This window comes from Gekko japonicus, unplaced genomic scaffold (genome assembly GCF_001447785.1).
Source record: "Gekko japonicus isolate JY-2015 unplaced genomic scaffold, Gekko_japonicus_V1.1 scaffold130, whole genome shotgun sequence".
In the NCBI taxonomy this organism is placed as follows: Eukaryota; Metazoa; Chordata; class Lepidosauria; order Squamata; family Gekkonidae; genus Gekko; species Gekko japonicus.
In genome coordinates this window covers 1,420,991-1,441,232 of record NW_015166423.1, presented here as the reverse complement: position 1 = coordinate 1,441,232, position 20,242 = coordinate 1,420,991, and the positions used below count along the sequence as shown (strand labels likewise).

At 38.9% G+C, this 20,242-nt stretch overlaps 1 protein-coding gene across 1 annotated transcript in view; it reads left to right on the top strand.

The window, feature by feature from the left end:
- The window catches only part of LOC107110865 (25-hydroxycholesterol 7-alpha-hydroxylase), a 179,205-nt gene that overhangs the window by 157,999 nt on the left and 964 nt on the right, over positions 1 to 20,242 (top strand). The window contains exons 3-5 of the mRNA XM_015411704.1: positions 6,219 to 6,815; positions 7,271 to 7,477; positions 16,122 to 16,300. Coding sequence (XP_015267190.1) covers positions 6,219 to 6,815; positions 7,271 to 7,477; positions 16,122 to 16,300 — 983 coding nt within the window. The remainder of the gene's footprint in view (positions 1 to 6,218; positions 6,816 to 7,270; positions 7,478 to 16,121; positions 16,301 to 20,242) is intronic.

Sequence of the window (20,242 nt, the reverse complement as noted above, 5' to 3'; positions counted from 1 at the left end):
TGTACACACATGTTAATAAATGCAGAACAATGCAGACTGGTACTGTATAGTGATCTGCAGTTTGTATCTTAATTCTGCATTTGGTACACGTGCACGCAGAAGAGTTATAAAATCTTAGGAAATCTAGTGCATGTATGGGATGCAAAATAAGACTACATGCTTTCCTATTCCTTATAATGTGGGCTACAGTTAACAAGACTGTTTAAGTATTGCTGTCTTCAGGATTTAAACACCCTAATTGTGCACAGGATTTCAGCTGTTTTATTGTACAATGAAGACAAAGTTTGCATCCAGCATATGTGAAAACAGGCATCCGGTAGTCTTGTCTACTTTCAGACTAAAACATGCAATTGAGCATTTTTCTAAGAAGAGCTTCGCCCCTCCACTGAACTTTTTTGGCACTTTCCAATATATTCTTAAGAGATCAACACTGAATCGTTGGTAAGGACAAATTATGAAATAACAATTGAGAAATTCATTTTAAGACCATCATTCCTTCCTCTAAATTTGTTCTAAATATAGGCAAGTTAGGGCCAATAAGTCAATAAAGGTTTATTGCATTTAGCTATTGGCCATTACAAATTTGCAAAACCAAATAGTACATTAACAAATAAAAGTTTAAGAACAGATATTAAAATTAATTTAAATTAGTTAGTAAGATAAAATAGACTGATCCAAGCAGAAAATCGTGAAGCTACCCTATTCAATACCACCCTGGATCTAATCTTGGCCACAAGGGCAAACAAAGAAACTCTGTAAAATACGTAAATATCATTGTCTGATAACATAAACACAATCTCATTTTCAGAGTATGCATTTATAGCAGATAAAACTCGAGCCAAAAATTTATCTCTGGGTGCACTATATAATGGACAAGATATAATACAATGAGGACAGTTCTCAGCTGCGAGCGATCCACAATCCAGATGCAATGCTCCGTTGGAATATGAGAATAACGACCAGCCAGAAGAGTTGTTTGCATAGTTTGAAAACACAAAGCAGTAAAAGACACTCTGAGGTTGTGATTGGAAATATTGGCTAAGTAAGTAGATCTAGAATGGTTGACGTTAAATGATTTATACCAAGGAGCTAGGCAAGTTAGGGCAGTAAATGTTACATCAATTTCAACATAATATAAGTATATTATCCTAACAAAGAAATAAAAATAATAGCAGACATATTTTTTCATATACAAAAAGAGTAACCACTGTCAAGTGGTCAACTTTTTTGTGTATGTTAAAGGCATATCTGCTATTATTTTCATTTCTCTGTTAAGGTAATCATGGTGTGTGCAGCAGTAAAAAGGAACAGGATTTATTTACAACTTGAATTTCACCTTTTCACCTACTGCTATGAACTAGGAGAATGGACTGAGTTATAGATAGTGTTATTTCTTATTTTGGCATACTAGATTGTTTATGTCTTCATGACACACTTACCGTTTTAATCTCCCCATTTTTGTTAATACTGAAGGTGTTGAATGTTGAACATTCATAAAGGAGAAAATGTAGCGAACTCTGTGCTGTAAGAACCACTGTACATCATTACCTTTATTGCTATGAAGGGCAGTTCATGTTGTCTCTACAATTGACAGAATTGATGTTGTGTACAGAGCTTAAAATATCTTTGGCACTGCTGTGTGTGCGTGCACGTGTGTGCCCATGTATACTGTCATTACTTTTTCCCTTTGGTTTATGGCCAAAGATTCTGTCAAAAAAATCTGCCAATATATATTGTTTTAATTATTGGTTCCTGGAGTAGTTCATTTGGAAAATGCAGAACGATGCTTGGAGTTTCTGGCATTGCCCTGCACCGGTAACGCGATTTCACTGATTGTACTTCCCCATGTGATGAGCAAATGATTGTCATTCCAAAAAGTCTTAAGGGACGTGGATGTCATCTTAATAAAGAAATTAAAAAGCACATCTTTCTATGAGAAACAATGTAAATTCCTGACCTGTCGCAGAAAATAGTTCTCTAATTGGTTTTGTGTGGTGGTGCAGCAGAATCGTTTTCTCTGAACGTCATTCCAGCGAATCGCTACTGTACATCATTGTCAGCAGTTCAGCAAAATCTTCCTAATAAGAGCACTATTACATAAATGGAATCGCCTTCCTTCTCCCCCCCCCCAATAGTTGTTTCTATATGCTATGACTTCAAAACCCAACCTTGTACTACTTGATCTTCCTGGGCAACAGCATTATGAATTCTGAAAAATTGTTTTGTTGCTTCTAACAAGGCCAGGCTGGCTTCTGTGCAAATATTCTGAAGTATTTCAAAAGGTTACCAGTGATAACAGGAACAACCAAATATCCTGTAGCTCTTGAAAGACTGTAACATTATTGTGTCGTAAGCTTACATGTGCTAGAGCCCTTTTTGTCAGATGCAGCATTTACAGTGAAGTTAGTGCATATTGTATGAAAAGCTAGTCCTTTCATTACCTCTTCAACAAACAAGCACATTGTCCCTTCCAGATCCTGATTTGAATTTGAAATAAATAGGACTAAAATCCAAATTATGTGTTTTGTACTGCAGGTATAGATGTCAGGGCTCCAGCGTGACGGCCTGGTTTGTGACAACGTGCCACTGCTACAGACATTCTAATCATTTTTTTGCTGGTGCAGTAATCTGTTACGCTGCAGTTCATAAGCCAGTTAAGAGAAGACAAATTAATATAAATCACTTTACACTCTTGTCTTCCACAGGAATTTGAAAGTAAATCCCAGCGGTTTCATTGTGATTTACTTCCAGGTCAATATGTGTTAATGCACTAGCTGCTTCCAAGACTGCTGGATTGTCTTATAGTCAGAATTTTCCGTATCTATCAACTTGCAGTGCAAAGTGATCAGAAGTCATTCTTAACAGGGGTTGTAACAGAAGTCAACAGACTGGGGGTGGATCAGCAGTGTTGTCAATAAAGGGGGGGGATCTAAGGTTTTTGCCTTCATGAGTTTTGTTTTCTTGCTGTTTTTCATGCAATTAAACAAAAAAGGCTAACTCTCCTTACTAGGTAGTCAAGAGATTTCACATGAGTCTCCCATGTAGCCATGTCTCTTCATATCCCACAGAAATAAGGATTTCAGTCAGCATCAGCAGACATAGCCTGACTTGTAAGAACGTCATTAAACTGTCACTGAGAGAGTCCAATATGTATCTAATACTGAAAGCATGCTCCTTTAGGAAGACATGAGGTCTGATCCCATGTACTCCTGGGCAGGTACAGAAATTCTCTCCCATACCTGGCCTGACAGGAGCTCTGAGTTAAGTGTTGACTTGGCTTTTGGTATTTGAGGCATGAAGTAAAACTTTTTTGAGGTATTTTCTGAATGAGACTCAGCTGGCTGAGCATTTGACTCAGTGTGGGAGCGGGTGGGGTTTGCATTTGACTCGCTGTATAGAAAATGTAAGATTTGTTCACAAAGCTTTATCTGTGGGTTGACAAAAGGTCTCTCCCAAACAAGAGAAAAAAGGAGACACAACTACTAGTTATTACTACTGGTAGTGTTTGGCTTTACCATTATTGTTGACATGTGAGCCAGCTTGAGTTTGTGTGGCCAGGCAACATAGAAACATTTTAAATGAACAATAAAATGACTTTGCAAAATTGCCAAGAAAAGCTACAATTTAGCTAGTAGGTATCAGCTGCTGAGAAGGATTTGTGCATGAAGATAAAAGAGATACTGGTCTGATGGCTGTTAAGATGTGCAATACAAAACAAAATAGCCCATTCTTAAATTATGCACTACACTTATTTCCCTATCCTAAAAGTTGTCAGCCCTGACCTGGATAGCCCAGGCTAGCACAGTCACATCAGATCTTGGAAGCTAAGCAGGGTTGGCCCTGGTCAGTATTCAGAAGGGAGATGTCCAAGGAATACCAGGGTTGTGTTGGCAGAAGTAGGTAATGGCGAATGAGCTCCAAGCATGTCGCCTTGAAAACCCCATCTGGTTGCCATAAGTCAGCTGTGACTTGATGGCCAAAAAATAAGGTGTGGGCTGCAAAAAAGATCTGCAGTAGTGTGTATTATTGTTCACCTTTTGAATTCTGCAGGTCTTGTCAGTAACATGTCACTGGTTTAAATCAGTGGTTCTCAACCTGTGGGTCGCGACCCCTTTGGGGGTCAAACGACCCTTTCACAGGGGTCGCCTAAGACCATCGGAAAACAGTAGCAAAATTACAGTTATGAAGTAGCAACGAAAATAATTTTATGGTTGGGGGTCACCACAACACGAGGAACTGTATTAAAGGGTCGCGGCATTAGGAAGGTTGAGAACCACTGGTTTAAATGCTTGGGAAAGGGATTTTACTCACTGGTGGGACAGTTGCTGATATGTAAACAAATACACTTAGTGATTTTGACCTATGCCCTTATCTAGAAATAATTTCCTTTGAAACCAATTAATATTTTAGCATTATCATATACATAGTTACTCAAAAGTAAGTTTCACTGTGTTCAGGAGGATTTACTTCCAAGCAAGAGTGCATAGGGATTCCAGTCGTAGCTTCATGTAGTATTCAGTTTTTCCCTCTGTACAGGGGTTGCTACTGTTTCTCATTAATTTTTAGAATGTAAAATGCTGCAATCGCATGCACACTTACATAAAAGTAAGTATTGAACTCAATGGGATTTACTCTTAAGAAGACACAGGGTTGTGCTGAATTTATTTTCTTTAAAAATTAAAAAAAATGAGTGGTTGTTTACTGTGGTATGTATGCAGGTAATATTTTCTGTATTCTAATTCTGTACATACTGCATTTTTAAGTCTTTCACTTTTTTCATTGTGTTGATTTTGACTTTGAAAGCAAAGTAAAGCTTGGTTTTTGGCAGCCATCAACCAAAAATCATCAGATGAATAGAAGTGTTGATGTCTGACACCTTCATTGCCTGGCATGTTCTGAGTAAGGCCCTATTTTTTAAACCTGATTGCATAAAATGAGCATGTTTTAAGACACTCTGAGTGCAATTCTGAACTCATTTACTTAGAAACAAATCTAGTAGATTTCTAGGATAGTACAGATTGTGGGTTTATTTTAGACACTCTTAGTATCTTAGTCCTAAACTAATGTGTTCAGAATAAGGGTGATTGTAGACTAGTTATCCATGTCTGGAGGATGGCTTGCTTTGAATTATGTTGATACTTAAATGTATAAAAATTGGGAAATGCTTTCCAAAACGTTGGAGTGAAGTTCACAAAGAAAGCAGCTCATATTTTTCATCCGAAAATAGCAGATGGTGGGCAGATGGTTTAAATTAATATTAATTAATTTTTAAAGAAATCTTAAATTGTTTACCCTGAGTGCTCAAAGTTGGGATGCTAGCTGACATCTTCAGGTTAATAGCATTCAAAATCAGCTTGTTAAATACCAGAGCAGAATGTAGTATTTTCAGTCTTTTGGTCACAACTTTGATGCCTGCAATGAAAAGTGCCTTCAAGATGATCTCATTGTAAAAGATTGGGATGAAGCCAGGAAACAAATGTAGTAAAAAATAGTCTAAACAGTTTGGGGCAAAACAGTTTGGGGCAAAACTCTTTTATTGGCAGTGCTTTTGATGGGGTTTGAACAGCAGGCATCTTTGGTGGGGGAGGTATATGGGGGTTATTTTATTTGGTTTTAATTTGTAATGTTTTAATTAATACCTGTAAGCCACCGTGAGCCAGGAGAAAAGGCCTACAAACTTGAGACATGTGTAGCTTATATTTGGAAGAGTGCTGCTGCAGAAATTAAATCTTTTGTTTAAACATGCAAATACTCAATTTGTGACACAATCCTTTATTCTTACACTGCTTGACATCATTTGGTGCAATCCATAATAGAGGCCCAGTTACAAATAAATCTGTATGCAAATAGGGTTTTTTTAATATTAGCCATACCTTGTAGCTGAATGCTTCTCACAGTTTGCAAGATAATGTTTGATCTGCACCAGTCACACAAGATTTTCAATGAGGAGTTAACCATTAGGAAAAGAATTGTTGACTTAAATGGCTCTTTCAAGACAGTCAGTGTGGTGTATTCGGTAGAACATCATACTAGGACTGTCCTGTGGTCGAATTCTACCTGTGTCATGTGGGCCCACCATCTCTCAACGTATCCCATCTCACAAGTTTGTCATCAGGATAAATTGAGAAGGAAAGGTACCTTTCTTGGGGGAAAGGTAGAAGAAGAATAAAATGAATTAAAAGTCATACTGAGTTTAACCACTTTTTTTCTTCCTTCAGGCAGATATATTACATTTATAATGGACCCACTGCTGTATAGTTCTGTGACCAAAAATAGCAAGTATCTGGAATTTCAAGAATTTGCTGATTCCTTGGCATCTCGAACATTTGATTATCCATCTGTATTAAAAGGGGATTTCCCAGGCCTAAATGAAAATGTGCATAGGAATTACCAATTCCTTCTAGGCAAGCCATTGGATGCACTCTCTGACAACATGATGACAAACCTCCAATGGATATTTAATACGCAATTTTCTCAAGCAACAGATTGGAAAGTGGGAAAACTATACAAGTTTTGCTGCTCTGTAATGTTCAAAGCCAGTTTTATAACACTGTATGGAAGAGATCCTAGTGCAGATGGCCACAACGTTATTGGTGCAATTGAAGAAAAATTTACCAAGTTTGATGCCAGCTTTTCCTACTTAGCTGCAAACATTCCAATTGAATTGTTAGGAGCCACCAAGAGGATCCGGAAAGAACTCATTGATGTATTTTTACCTACCAACACTGCAAATTGGCTGGGAGTTTCTGAACTGATTGAAGACAGAAAAGAGATGTTTGAGAGATATGAGGTGCTCAGAGATTACGACAAAGCAGGTAGCAAACTTTTGAATGATTGCTTGTCTAGAATCAGATAATTTACTAGAGACCTTTGAAATAAAATGGCAAAATGGCGACCTTGAACATTTTTAATGTTTTTTCTAATTGGCTAATGATAAAATGTTTTACTCTGAAACAACCCTGTATGATAATTGATTTTCTCTCTCTTTTTTTGGCTGAGGTGGTAAAACAAGATATTTAATGGTGATAATGAGAGAGATTATAACTGAGCTGCATTTCCTCCCCTTATTTCACCCCCACCCCCACCCTGAAATTACATTTCAAACTATTCTCATTAAGCAGAAAATTAGACTTCAGAAGCCTATTGGTCCTCATTAGCATTCACTGATCCTTGGCTGGGTCTGTGTCCTAACATCTTTTAATTAGCACACTGCAAATCTAATCAGTGTAATAAACGCTATTAATCTTCCTTTTCACTTATTTTCTCCCAGCACATCATTTTGCCTTCATGTGGGCCTCTGTGGGAAACACGATTCCAGCTACATTCTGGGCCGTGTATTATCTTCTGCGGCACCCAGAAGCTCTTGCAGTGGTGCGTGACGAAATTGACCATTTGCTGCAGTCAACAGGTCAAGAGAGAGGGCCTGGATGCAACATCCGCCTCACCAGAGAACAATTGGACAACCTGGTCTACCTAGGTAATTTATTTTATCCCTCCTGAAGAAAAGTAGGTATCTCCCTGTAAACTCAGTTTATCACTCATTCTATTTAGTGAGAAGGTGGAGAACGCAGCTGCTTAATTGACATAATAACAACCATTTACATCAATTATAAATTATGTAGTTTATAGCTGGAGATACTCTCACTGCATGTAAACATAAAAAGCCCAGGTAATTAACTAGGCAAGGTATGCAAAAGGCTGAATCAAAGCTTTGCAGTTATTTACAAAAAGTTTATGCCTATTAAGTTTGATTCTGAACATCTGCTGAAGTGGTAATGCATTTCAAATACGTTCATGCAATAGAAAATTGAAAGGAAAGTAGTTTCAACAATCAATTTACTCTCAAAATATAATTACATTTTACAACGATAGCCTTCATTCTTTTAGCAGCTGAAGCAGAGTCTGCTTCCTAATCTATCTACTAACTCAGCCCAGAGATGCAAGTTAAAATATTTCTTTACACCACAGAAATGTGTGTAGAGTGCTAGGGAGGAATCTTGCACCCAGTCCTGAAATATTTACTTGGAAGAATGGGTAGAACATTTTTCTTGATAAACTAACTTTTGGGGATTAACCTGATTTTACCCCAAAAAAGTTACTTATTAGGAAATGAAAGCAATAAAATTGTCATAAGAATGTATGGTAGACTTCTTACAGTTTTTGTGATTTCATAATGTATGTGGAAAATTGCTTTTTGAAAATCTACTATGTTAAAATGTCCCCACAAGTGGAAAAAATAACAAATGACAAAGAAAACTAGTGTCGTTTGTCTGATAAGTAAACTTTCAGAGTGCTGTGAAATTTTGCTTTTAAAAATACAATCCCTTGCATGCATTCTTAAACAGTACAGCACCGTGAGGACTGTACCCTGTTACCTTTGTGATTATTTGAACTGATTCAGAATCTCACTGCTTTCAATTAATTACATGTGAAGCTTAAGAGTGTGACCTTAGTTCAAGTGCTCAAGTATATTTCAAGAATTTCCATACTGGGTACCAAGCAGTAGTCTCCCCATGCAGTCCCAGAATCAGGATTAGATCCCACAGTCTGTTCTGCTAGCAGGAACACTTTCCTCCAGCACATAAAGCCTCATCCTGACGTCTTGTCACAGTGGTAAGTACCACCAGGTGTAAGGCAGCAGGCCATAGGATCCAATTCGAGAGAAAAGGAGCATGTAATTATTTGATGACTCAGCAACACATGACTCCCTTATGTTACAATATTGGGCCACCACAGAATGTAGAGCATTTGCTATTGGTCTTTCTGTGTCTCTTCAGTTAACAAAAAATGAGTTTACTCTCCAGATTTGTCCAAATCAACATGTTTTTTAAACATCATTTGTATCTATTCTAAAACAAATTCAAGTGATTTATGTGTTTTCTCAATTGGTTTTGATCCAATGTAGTATTTTTATCTAAAACACTGGATGTTAGAAAGTTTTAATAATTCCCCTAAAAAAAGCCCATAGTTGGAGCTCCTTTGCATATTAGGCCACACACTCCTAGTGTAGCCAATCCTCCAAGAGCTTACAGTAGCCCCAGTAAGAAGAGCTCTGTAAGCTCTTGGAGGATTGGCTATACTAGGGGTGTGTGGCCTAATATGCAAAGGAGCTCCTGCTACCAGTAGAGCCCTGGGTTTTTTAGCGAACCTGGAAAAATGTTATTCAGAATATTGGCATAGTATGTCACTTCCTAAAGATAAAATGATAATTTGTGTATTTTTTGTAAAGTCATTTCACACAAAAGCTCATAGATATATAGATACCTTTCAGCAAGAAGAGATATGAAGTGCAAACAGAATAATTTTAATATGATTATTTTATAGAAAAGTTGAGAGAAAGCAAGGAAATTGCACAGGTAAATTCTTTGTAGAACTACACCAAACCACTACACCAAACAGTGTACATAATATGTATTATGGAAGCTGGTCACAAGATAATTTCTCAGTGGCATTATGAGGCTGGCAAGGATGTGGTCACCTTAACTTTAGAATTGAAAACGCAAATTTCAGGAAAATAATATATCACCTAAGCCTCTGTGTTTCGGGAAGCTCCATAATAATACAGTCAACTCTTTGTTGCTATATGTGACTTACAAAGAATCCAGAAAGAGATTACCTATAACTTCACGGCAATCTACATTATTACCCATCAACTTTGGGTTAGGAAGTTTCTTGAGATTTGGGGGATGCAGCCTGGAGAGGGGAGGGACTTGAACAAGGTTTAATGCCACTCTCCAAAGCAGCCATTTTCTCCAGGGGAAATGAGCTCTGTTTGGAAGTCAGTTGTAATTTCAGGAAGTCTCCAGGTTGCACCTGAAGATTGGCAGTTCTATTATCCATTGAAATTTACAGTGAGTTTTAAGTCAGAAACTTTTCATTTCACCAAGATACAGATATAGGAAGTAATAATAATAATGGAGATGCAAAGGAATATCAGCCTTCTATGACAGTTAGGATGAGCTCCGTAGTCAAACCAAGATGAACTTGTTTCAATCACTATTATTATTTTTAAGGTTTATTTCACACTTATGTGAACAAACATCAGGAATGTAGGGTGATAAGCAGTGTTCCCATTAAGCTGTGCTACAGTTTGCTTGTGCGTTAATTTTTAGTCAGTAGTGCATGGGTTTTTGGCTCAACAAAGGTTGAGCCCACCTGCTGGCTATGTGTGCAGCTGGCCCACCCCCTTGAATGGCCATGGGCAGTGGCCGGCTTCCCTCCCAGTGGCCAAGGCCAGGCAGCAGGGCAGCAGGAGTGGCTCCTTCTTGCTGAGCATTGGCCAGCCCCCCCCCCCAGTGCTGGTGTGCCAGAAGAAAGGCACGGGCAGCCGCATAGATGTGGTGCTGGAATGCTTGGCAATGGCTTCGGCTATGTTGCTTGGCCCGCCAACCATGCCCAGGAACAGCCCCCACCTGGGGTAAAGAAAGCTGAAATGGGGGGGGGACGACAGGAGGCTATTGCTTCCAATTTGTTCTGCATCTAGAAGCAACCTCACACACCGCCATTCCTGTCAGTGCCCCATCTTCTCCCTGCTGTAGAAAATGGAAGGCATGTTTGAATCTTTGCCCAAGTCTGATCCACAGCATGGAAGATCTTACTATGTAGCATTAAAAGAGACAGCAGGTAACAGTGAATATAGTCACAGTTAAGAATTTGGTGGTGGTGGTGGGTAATTCCCACCCAAATACTACTTTAAACTTACAAATCTAAGTTGCAGAGCATTCATCACAAATTTACATATTTAAATCTTATTACAAGGAGACATTACCATTTAGAAAATTAATGCATAGTGATGGTACAAATTAGTTAGTCACCACCTCTATGCATATATATGTCATGGATTTTAACTTTTGTAAACTGCTTAGAGAACCAATCTTGGATGAAAAGCAGGGTATAAGCAACCATGTTATTGGGGGTGGGGAATCACAAACGTTGCTTTTATGTAATGATAAAAATTGTATATGAAAGGACATTTAAAAAAATTTATTTCACGGGATTGTGTTTTAATTAGATTTACTAGATATAAATATAAACAGGAGACTTTAAATTCAATTCTGACTAAGCCATTTTTAAAAATACATTGTTTTAAAAAGTTATTTTTTTTAGTTATTTAATACTGGATCCATACCACTTTATTAATCATGCTAAATGATAGTGGAGTGATACACTGTATGGTGATCTGGATGATTTTAAAGTATTTCCTTAAAACTATAGTCTAGGAAGCAGTTGCTTGTACTGTTACTTGGAAAAAACTATTGTAATTTTTTACTCTGGCAAAAATGGTCTTGCCTTGATAAATATATGAAGCAAGCATCATTGGGTGGCAAATTCCAGAAAGGGCATCATTTTCCTTCCAGTTTTTATAAATGCATGTCATCTTAAAAAATGAATGCGAGCAGAGAGTGTCCTTTTCCCACCCTTCAAATGCAGAGAGATTCTTGAGCATTGTAGCTCAGAGGCAAAATCCACATGGATGGCAGGCTTGTAGATATGGCCAGGACTCACTATATTCTCCTGTACTGCGTGCCTGTGCTTTTACTGAGATGATGAACCCTTTCAGAGGACCTCCATTTAGGCTCTTGCTACTGTGAGATGCCTGTAGTAGTACAGATCCATTTTCTGACTTTTTTGCTCAGGTGCTGAACAGAGTGGACTAATTCCAGGCTGCTGGGTTGTTCAGAAGCTGCCTCTATTATACATGTGATTGCCATAGACCTGAGTTAGGGGAGAGTATAGGATATTTTGGTTGTATGAAAAAGGGCTGTGTCTAATCTAAGTGGCATGTAAGTCAGCATGTGAGACTGGGGTAGTCTTCTGCTTGTATCTCTTACAGAAGGCTTATAAAATGTGGTTTGCTTATATGAAAGAAACTGGGTACCTAGAATGTTTAGTGAGGCTTGTTTCTTTAGATCTTAAGAAAACATCATTCCTCCCAGCCTTCTGTCTTCACTTGTAATGTTTAAATAATGCTTGAGATTTTTACAAGGTTATGGTAACAATCTTCTAAGAAAACTAATTTGCACAATAATCAAATGTAGGCTCGCTCACAACTTTATTTCTAGTAGCTCACGAAGTAGAATTTTTGGTCACAACACTCCACAGCTTAGAAGGCACATTGAAGGCATAACAATCTAGACAAATTGTGAAACGTCTGGAAGGGAAGACCTAGTCAGGCCCCAGCTAGCTTTAGCAATACTGGCCACTTCTGACCTGATCTTTGTCCTGCAGTCCTATCTATCATATCCTATTTCCTCCATAATTGTCAGATGTAGGATTTCTTCTTTCTAGACTTCCAGAAATGCTCACTGCTTTCCAAGGCTAAAGGCTTTTATGATTCATAGTCTTTGGCTGGACTAACTGCCCACTTCGGGGCAGAAGTCCCCATATCAGAATGTGGGTTGGGGGGAAAACAGAGCATGTACCATACAGAATTAATTTGCTTCTCCACTTTGCCAAAATGATTTTCTTATTGGGCAAGACTAAAGCTTATGTAGTAGGTTTCTTCCAGGGCCTCTACAGCTCCAATACTTACTATGGTTTGTAAGACCTAACCTAATAATCTGACTAGAGTTAAACATGCTTATAGACCATTCTCTCTTTTTAATATCAATTGTAGTCTGTGGTTAAATGGTATCTACTCAGTTGTCTTTAGGATTGCAAGTGAGTTTGGATCAGCCTCCATATCAGGTTTAAGCTATGACTCATCAGTATAAGCTGTATACCTGTGTGCAGAACTGCATGTAAATATTTTTGTGTGGCTGAGAATGCTCTTAATGTTTTTTTAGAAAGATGGAAATTCTGGGGGCTAAAGATTGCCATGGCTTTGGGTCCAAATTTGGTTTGAAGGCAGCGTTTCAACTATAGATATTGCCAAGAATGTGATTGGTACAGAGGAAAATAGACTTAATTGAAATTCTGTCTGAAAGTTTTCAGATAATTTTAAAGTGTCTCTGGTATTCAACAACTGATGCAGTATTGTTTATGTATTGGAGGGAGAAAACACCAATCCCAAATAATTTCATAAATAACTATTTTTTCCTACTATACACCCTGATACTTAAAGGTTCCTATTACCTGTTAAATGCTTATTATAAAATTAACAATGCATTATGTGCAGTAAGTTTTTTTTATTAAACAGTTACAGACCAAGATTATGTTTAATTAAAATTAACTTGCTTATGAAAGCCAAATGCACTAATGATTCACAATGACCTTTTATTACCTGCAATCCCTTGTTTTGGCTGGATGATTGACAGCTTGCTGTTTGGCTACTGTGTTGTATTTCAGCTGACAAGACTTTTCATTTTAACTCAATTTGCCTGCCTATCACAAGCTGGTGGCAGGCCAGGCTCAAGCCGCCCAGCTTTGCCTCGGCAGCTTGCTCTATTTCTCATTAGTACACATTTATTCAGTGGAAATTGGAAGACAAATGCTTGAAGGCATGTGAACTAAGTATAGCAAATTAGGTTTAAAGACTGAATATTTATAAGTATATTGAAACGGCTTCGACTTTTAAAAAAAGGATCTGGGATGAATTGAAAGCCGAGGATATAAGAGAAAAGTGGGTGGATTCTAAAAATAACAATACTATGGGCTGTCTGTCTCTCTCTCTCTCTCTTTCTGTGCATAGCAAATATGTCAACTTTTCTGACAGCCCCTTTTTGTGCAGGGAAGTTTCAGCATCTCATGTGTGCAAGAAGGAGGGAAAAATGAGGGTCATGTTCATTTGCTGCTTGGTTATCCCTTGGTATGCTTTAAATTGCCTTGTTTGTTCGGCACTAGCACAGAAACAGATGTTGCTCTACCATGCTGGATAATTTACTGTACCTCATGGTGCAGAATGGAAGCCCTCCCAAGCTACCCAGCTGGTCTGACAGGAGCGCACTGGCTTGTGACTACTGAAGTATGACAACAGCAAGTACAGACTGCGTTTTATCATGCAGTTGTCATTCTTCTCAGCACAGAAGTCCAGCGTTCATACAGGGACTACATGCAGAGTGGGGGTGGGGGGGATGTCTTTTTGTTTATCTGCTTTATTGGTAAACTACAGTAGACCCACACAGACTCCACCTTCCTTTGTTGATCATAACATGACTCATTACTTTTGTCATCCAAGGATTATCAGCATGATCGCTCAGAGCTAGAGCCAAGCTTGCCTTCCCCCACCTAACTGGTACTGGAAGGTAAAACAGATTTGTCATTTATGATCTGACCACTAAGCCACACTTTGAGCTCCATTATTGTGATTAACTTCTGCATAAGATCCGCTTGGCCAATTGTCATTTGTGATACTGCGGCGGGCACAGGCTGCCATGCTTGCTGGAAAAAAAACATCAGCCAATCTAATGTGACTGTGTTGCTCATGCTACTCAGTGTAAACCTGCCATCTCAGCAGCTGTACTTCCCTGTTTATTTTGCTTGCTTTCTTGCTGTGGCTGTTGCATATTCCTCCCTCCCCATTTGGTACATTTGGAGCATGGCGGCATCACATATGTCAGCTACCATTTCAACACTGGATGCTTAATGGTGTTATCGGCTTCATTTTGCCTAGGCATGAGACAGCCTACAAGTGTAGTCTGGACCTTTCCTTTGTACCGTGTAAAGTTTTTGTTGCCAGAGCACTGCCAGTTGAAATCTATCGTGTCAGGTGCCTTGTGGCTATCCGCAGTAGAGGCCATATTCTGGAACCAGAGTTCTTTTCTGGCTTCGTCACCAACAAGACGATTTGACTCTGCCTGATTATAGTAACGAAGGCAGTCCAAAAGAATATGCACAGCCTCACTGTACGTCACATTGAATCATGGCGTTGGCCACACAGAACTGACCGCAGCCTCATTTCTTTAGACAAATGCACGCTTAAGGAAAAAACTCCTGCGAGAAAGCATCCAAGGCCACTGTATTTGCTATGCACGCTGCAACAGATTTAATTGTTACTGAAAGAACGTTTGTTATTATCTTTTTCCCCCTGATGTTTCTACTTTGGGGTTGCTACTATCTCTAATAAACTAACCTTTTGGTTCGAGGGGTTGTAGAACCTCACATCCCACTTGGGGAGGGAGAGGGAAACTGATATGCCATCCACAAAACCTCCCCATGAAATTAACCACCTATTTATCTTTTGGGGGAAGAGAGTTCTGATTTTTTCAAGGCTAATTTTCACACTGATGACTTGAAAGAGTCCAGCCGCCTATTACTGCGCTCAGCCACGCTGGTGGAGAAATAGTCAGTTTTGATTACAAAGTGAGAGATGTAGCTCCTGTCTGGGGCTGCATGCTGGTATGCATGCTATCAGAATGATTTATGCAAATTATGCATATTATTCCCAAAGGAATTCCTCCTCAAACTGCCAGGATAAATTGCCGGAAATTAGCCATAAAATCTGTCGTGCTAGGAGCAAAAGGTGAAGGCCACTGGGAAGGCAAGGACATTTGCCTTCTAGAGCCTTCCAAGCTATGGCAGGCTCCTCGAAAATGTTTGGGATTTGTGTCAAAATATTGCACAGAAATATGGGTTTTCTCCCCATTAACTCATCAAAGTGCCATACATAATTGGAATATGCTCAGCCAACAGTAGAAATTATTGTGTGATGATGATGATGATGATATTGTGAAGGGTTCCTTAGTTTACGGTATTCTTACCTCACTGTTGATTGTACCCTTCTTTTGAGTAGATGGCTTTCTAGAAGCACAGTTCTGAGTCTAGTGCAGGGCTTTGGAACAGCAGGCTGAACAGGGACTTTTCATGCTGTGCCTGGTGTTTGCTTGCAACCCCTGCAGTTTATGTAAATGCATATAAGCATTCATCTCTTTTGATTGTGGTGTTTTAAACATGATTCCTGAATAATGGTTTTCCACCCAAAAGCTACAGCGCTGCCTGCAGCCTAACTCAATTCATTGGACCTATCAGTGAGGATTATATTTAAAAATTCAGAATTTCTCCTCCAGCCCTCTGGGATGGTTTATTACCTCCTTGGCTTTTCTCCTCCTGCTTTTGTTGCTAGCTTGCTCTAGTAAACCTGTAACCTCTGGCAGCTGTAGCAGCTTATATACTTCCAATCACCTTCCATATTTTTTAATGCTGTAGGGTTCTTATTTTTTCCCCTCCCTTTTATTTAAATTCAGAGAGTGCTTTAAACGAGAGTTTACGAATGTCTTCAGCTTCCATGAACATCCGCATCATCAAGGAAGATTTTATTTTCAAGCTTGAAGGAAATCAGGAAGTCAGCTTGAGAAAAGAAGACTGGGTAGCAATTTATCCTCCTATTCTTCACATGGACCCGGAGGTCTATGAAGATCCTAAGGTAAACATTGAGCTGGTATTACACAGACCACTTGAGGGCCATCTCAGCAGCTAGGCATTTTGTAAAGTATAGGTCTTTTCCCTCCCCCTCCCCCTTTCTTTTTTTTTTTAAACTGCTGTTCTTCCTTGTGGAACAAATCCTCCTACTTTCAGATGACGTTTCTAGGTGCCTGCAGGTCAACAAGATTCATGGCCTAAAGAGAAAAATACAGTGATGAGACTGACTGCTATCCCTTTGAGAGCATTTGACAATTGTACCATTGACTACCGTAAACTTGAGGATAAATGTGGGCTTTGTTTGGAAGTGGATCATTGGATGCCCAAAGAAGGCTGAATAATAGAAGGTGGCTTAAAGAGCAAATAATGTGGGCCATTGAGCTAAGTGCCCCCAAAGCATCATTGACTCTCTAAAGCCCCTATAATAGCAGTGTCTTCTTGAGCGTATGCTTTTTCACCTCTCTTTATAAGGATTGGCCCTTCCGTGGTCAATTAGTATGGCGTCGTGAACTCAAGATTGTAAAGCTGTTGCTCTGCCGTGAAGCTTTGAGGGTAATTGTGTCATCTCCTTGTATTTTTCCCCCTTCTGAAGCTAAAGTTAATGAATATAAAAGACTGGAAATTAATCCACCCTAGCTCAGCATTAATATGAGTCCAGAAGTTCATCACCTGCATGCAAATTGAATAGTCCTGTTCTTCCTTAGATTTTTTTTTTACTGACAGGTTGTTGCTGGTTTCAGAGTGCCATTCAGGAAGCAAGATTTTACAAAAGGAAGCTGTGGAATGGTTGCTGTAACTTTAATTACATCAGTTACATCAAGAATAGGCCTTGAAGACCTTTTCACTGAAAGGGATACAAATTTTATACTAAATCAAATTATTATCAGCCTCTTATTTCTTGATTTAAAAAAAAACACAGTTGCAGTAAATCATAGTTGCAGATAATCCAGTGAAGAGAGCTTTGACTCTTGAAAGCTTATACCCCCAAAATTTTGTTGGTCTCTAAGGTGCTGCAGTGGCTCAAGTGGTTAAGACACTGAACTGCAGGCTGTGGAAGGTCGGTAGTTCAGCAGTTCAAGACCCGAGTTGCCACATGACGGAGTGAGCTCCCGTCTCTAGTTCCAGCTCCTGCCAACCTAGCAGTTCGAAAGCAAGAAATTGCAAGTAGATAAATAGGTACCACTTCAGTGGGAAGGTAACAGCATTCCATGTGCCTTGGTGTTTAGTCATGCCGGCCACATGATGACGGAAACATCTTCAGACAGCGCTGGCTCTTCAGCTTTGAAACAGAGATGAGCCCCGCAACCCTAGAGTCGGATTCGAATGGCTTTCGAGCAAGGGAACCTTTACCTTAAGGTGCTACTGGACTTGAATCCGGTAAATAACAGGCAATCTGAAATATGGAAGTCACTCTAGTTGTACTTCTAGAAAAAGAATGGAATAGACAGAACAAGTTTTTTAAAACTCTGTTTCCCAAGTTTTGCTGCTCTCAGGATTGCTTTATATGTCTATGCTTTTTATTGGTTCCATGTGTGGGGTTATGTATTTTGGGGTCCTGCACAAACTATTGTGTACAAAATGGCTGCAGTTTTCTTTTTAGGCATGTGTGTTCTAAAGTTACATATTGCAATTGTCTTTAGCTAGCTGAGGATGTTAGTTCTGCAACATTAAAAGTTGGTCTGTAGCTGCAATAGTCATGCATATAAACACAATAGTTCTTGTGCCAAGTTCTGTACACTCAAGCAACCATCCATTATAAGCACACTATTAGCTTTTTATATACAACATTTGTAAGGATGAAGGAAAACATAATATTAAAGCAGAAGGCATGGTGGGCTATTTAGCATACTACTTCAAAGCCAGCTTCACAGATGTACATAGCAAAAAACAAAACATTGCTTCAGCCAAGGAGTCAAAGTATCAATGATGTTAAAGTGATGATTCCAGTTCTCAGTTGCACTTGGCCATATGTTGGGCTGAATTGTAATCCCAACCAAACAGAGGTGGTTACTTGTGGGGGGGAAGGACTGACCCAGAAACTGAGATACCTCCTGTTCTGGATGGGGTTACACCCATTCTAAAGGAGCAGGTTTGTAACTTTGTGGTACTGCTGGACTCAGGCCTCCTGTTGGATAAACAGTTAGACGTGGTAGCCTGGGTGCATTTCACCAGCTATAGTTAGTGAGCCAGCTGTGACCTTTCCTGGGCAAGAAAAACCTTGCCACTGTAGTGCATGTGCTAGTAACAGCTGCAGTGCACTCTACATGAAGCTGCCCTTGAAGATTGTCCAGAAGCAACAGTTGGTACAGAATGCTACATCATGAATACTGACTGGAGTGGGTTGCAGCAACCATATCACTCCGGTCTTGTTCCATCTACACTGGCTCCCAATTTGCTTCTTAGCCAAATTCAAAGTGCTGGTATTAACCTTTAAAGCCCTGTATACAGCTCGGGGCTAGAATGCCTGAAGAACCACCTGCTCCTATATGAAACTACCTGGCCACTCCAGTTATCATCAGACTTCTTGGTCGTGGTGCCAAAACTTTGGAACTCCTTCCACAGGGAAATTCAGTTGTCTCCCTCTATCACTGTCTTCCATGAGTGGGGAAAGACTTTTTTGTTTTTGTTTTGTTTGGCTTTCTCGCACTAACTTGTATTAGCCCTCCTTATTTGTGTGTTTATACTTTATGTGGTTATGTGTTTAGATTTTGTTTTATCCTTGGAAGAAAGGTAGAATAAAAATCCAATAAGTAAATACTTTATACCAATTTATGGCTTTTTATCCACTGATGTTGATATTTGTTAACCTACATTCAGTTTCTCACTTGCTCTCCACTAATGCATAAACAAAAAAAAAGTTTACCTGTGATTCTTGAATTGTACACAGCTGATTTCAGCCTATTGTAAAGTGTCACAGGCTGCGATCACATACACTAAATAATACACTTTCAATGCACTTTTGAATTGGATTTTGCCAGTTCACACAGTAAAAGTCCAGATTGAAAGTGGATTATTTAGTGTGTGTGACCGCAGCCACAGTTACATAATTGCTATTAATAAATGTTCAGTTTTGTTATTGTATTGGCTAAATGCAAAAGATATTATGGATAACTTCAACATTCAACTTACCTGTAAATGCCACTTTGTGGCAGACATGAATGCTATAGCTGTGTTGGTTTTCCTGCATTAAACAGACAAAATGTGCAATAAGTCTGTATCCTTATATAGTTTTGTTCTTATGAACCCATTTAGGTTGGGACTCCCTAATTTATATGCATCCATGTTTAAATTTACTTTAATTTTTTCCTGTACAAAACATGAGCAAAACAATTGTGCATTACAGCAATTACTATTTATCATTATTTATTTTTATAGATAGATAGATAGATAGATAGATAGATAGATAGATAGATAGATAGATAGATAGATAGATAGATATGCCTCCTCTCCAGAGACCTGCTCAAAGTAGCTCACAGGTTTTCAAAAAACAAAACAAAATAAAAACAGGTTACGTATGAATTATCAATATTAAAACAAGCCATAAAGCTAAAAGCCATTAAAAATGAACTTCGGACTAGAAACAGACCACCACTAGTCCACCACTAGTCCACCAGCAGTCCATCATTAGTGCACTAGTGCACCACCATCGCACTAGCTACCATCTATCCCCCATATATGGACATCAAGATGGGGCATGCACATCTAGTTGCTGCATTATGGGCGAGAACGGGATGGTCAGGGATAGCCATCTTGCTTTTAGAAATTTTAGAATTTGTACAGATTGTATAATTTGCTAGGCATCAAAATCTGTTTTAAATAGGGCTGTAATTTAATATTTTGTATTGTTTTATGGTTTTATCTGGCAATATGCCCTGTAAGCCGCCCTGAGCCTCCGGGGAGGGCGGGATAAAAATGTGAATAATAAATAAATAAATAAATAAATAAA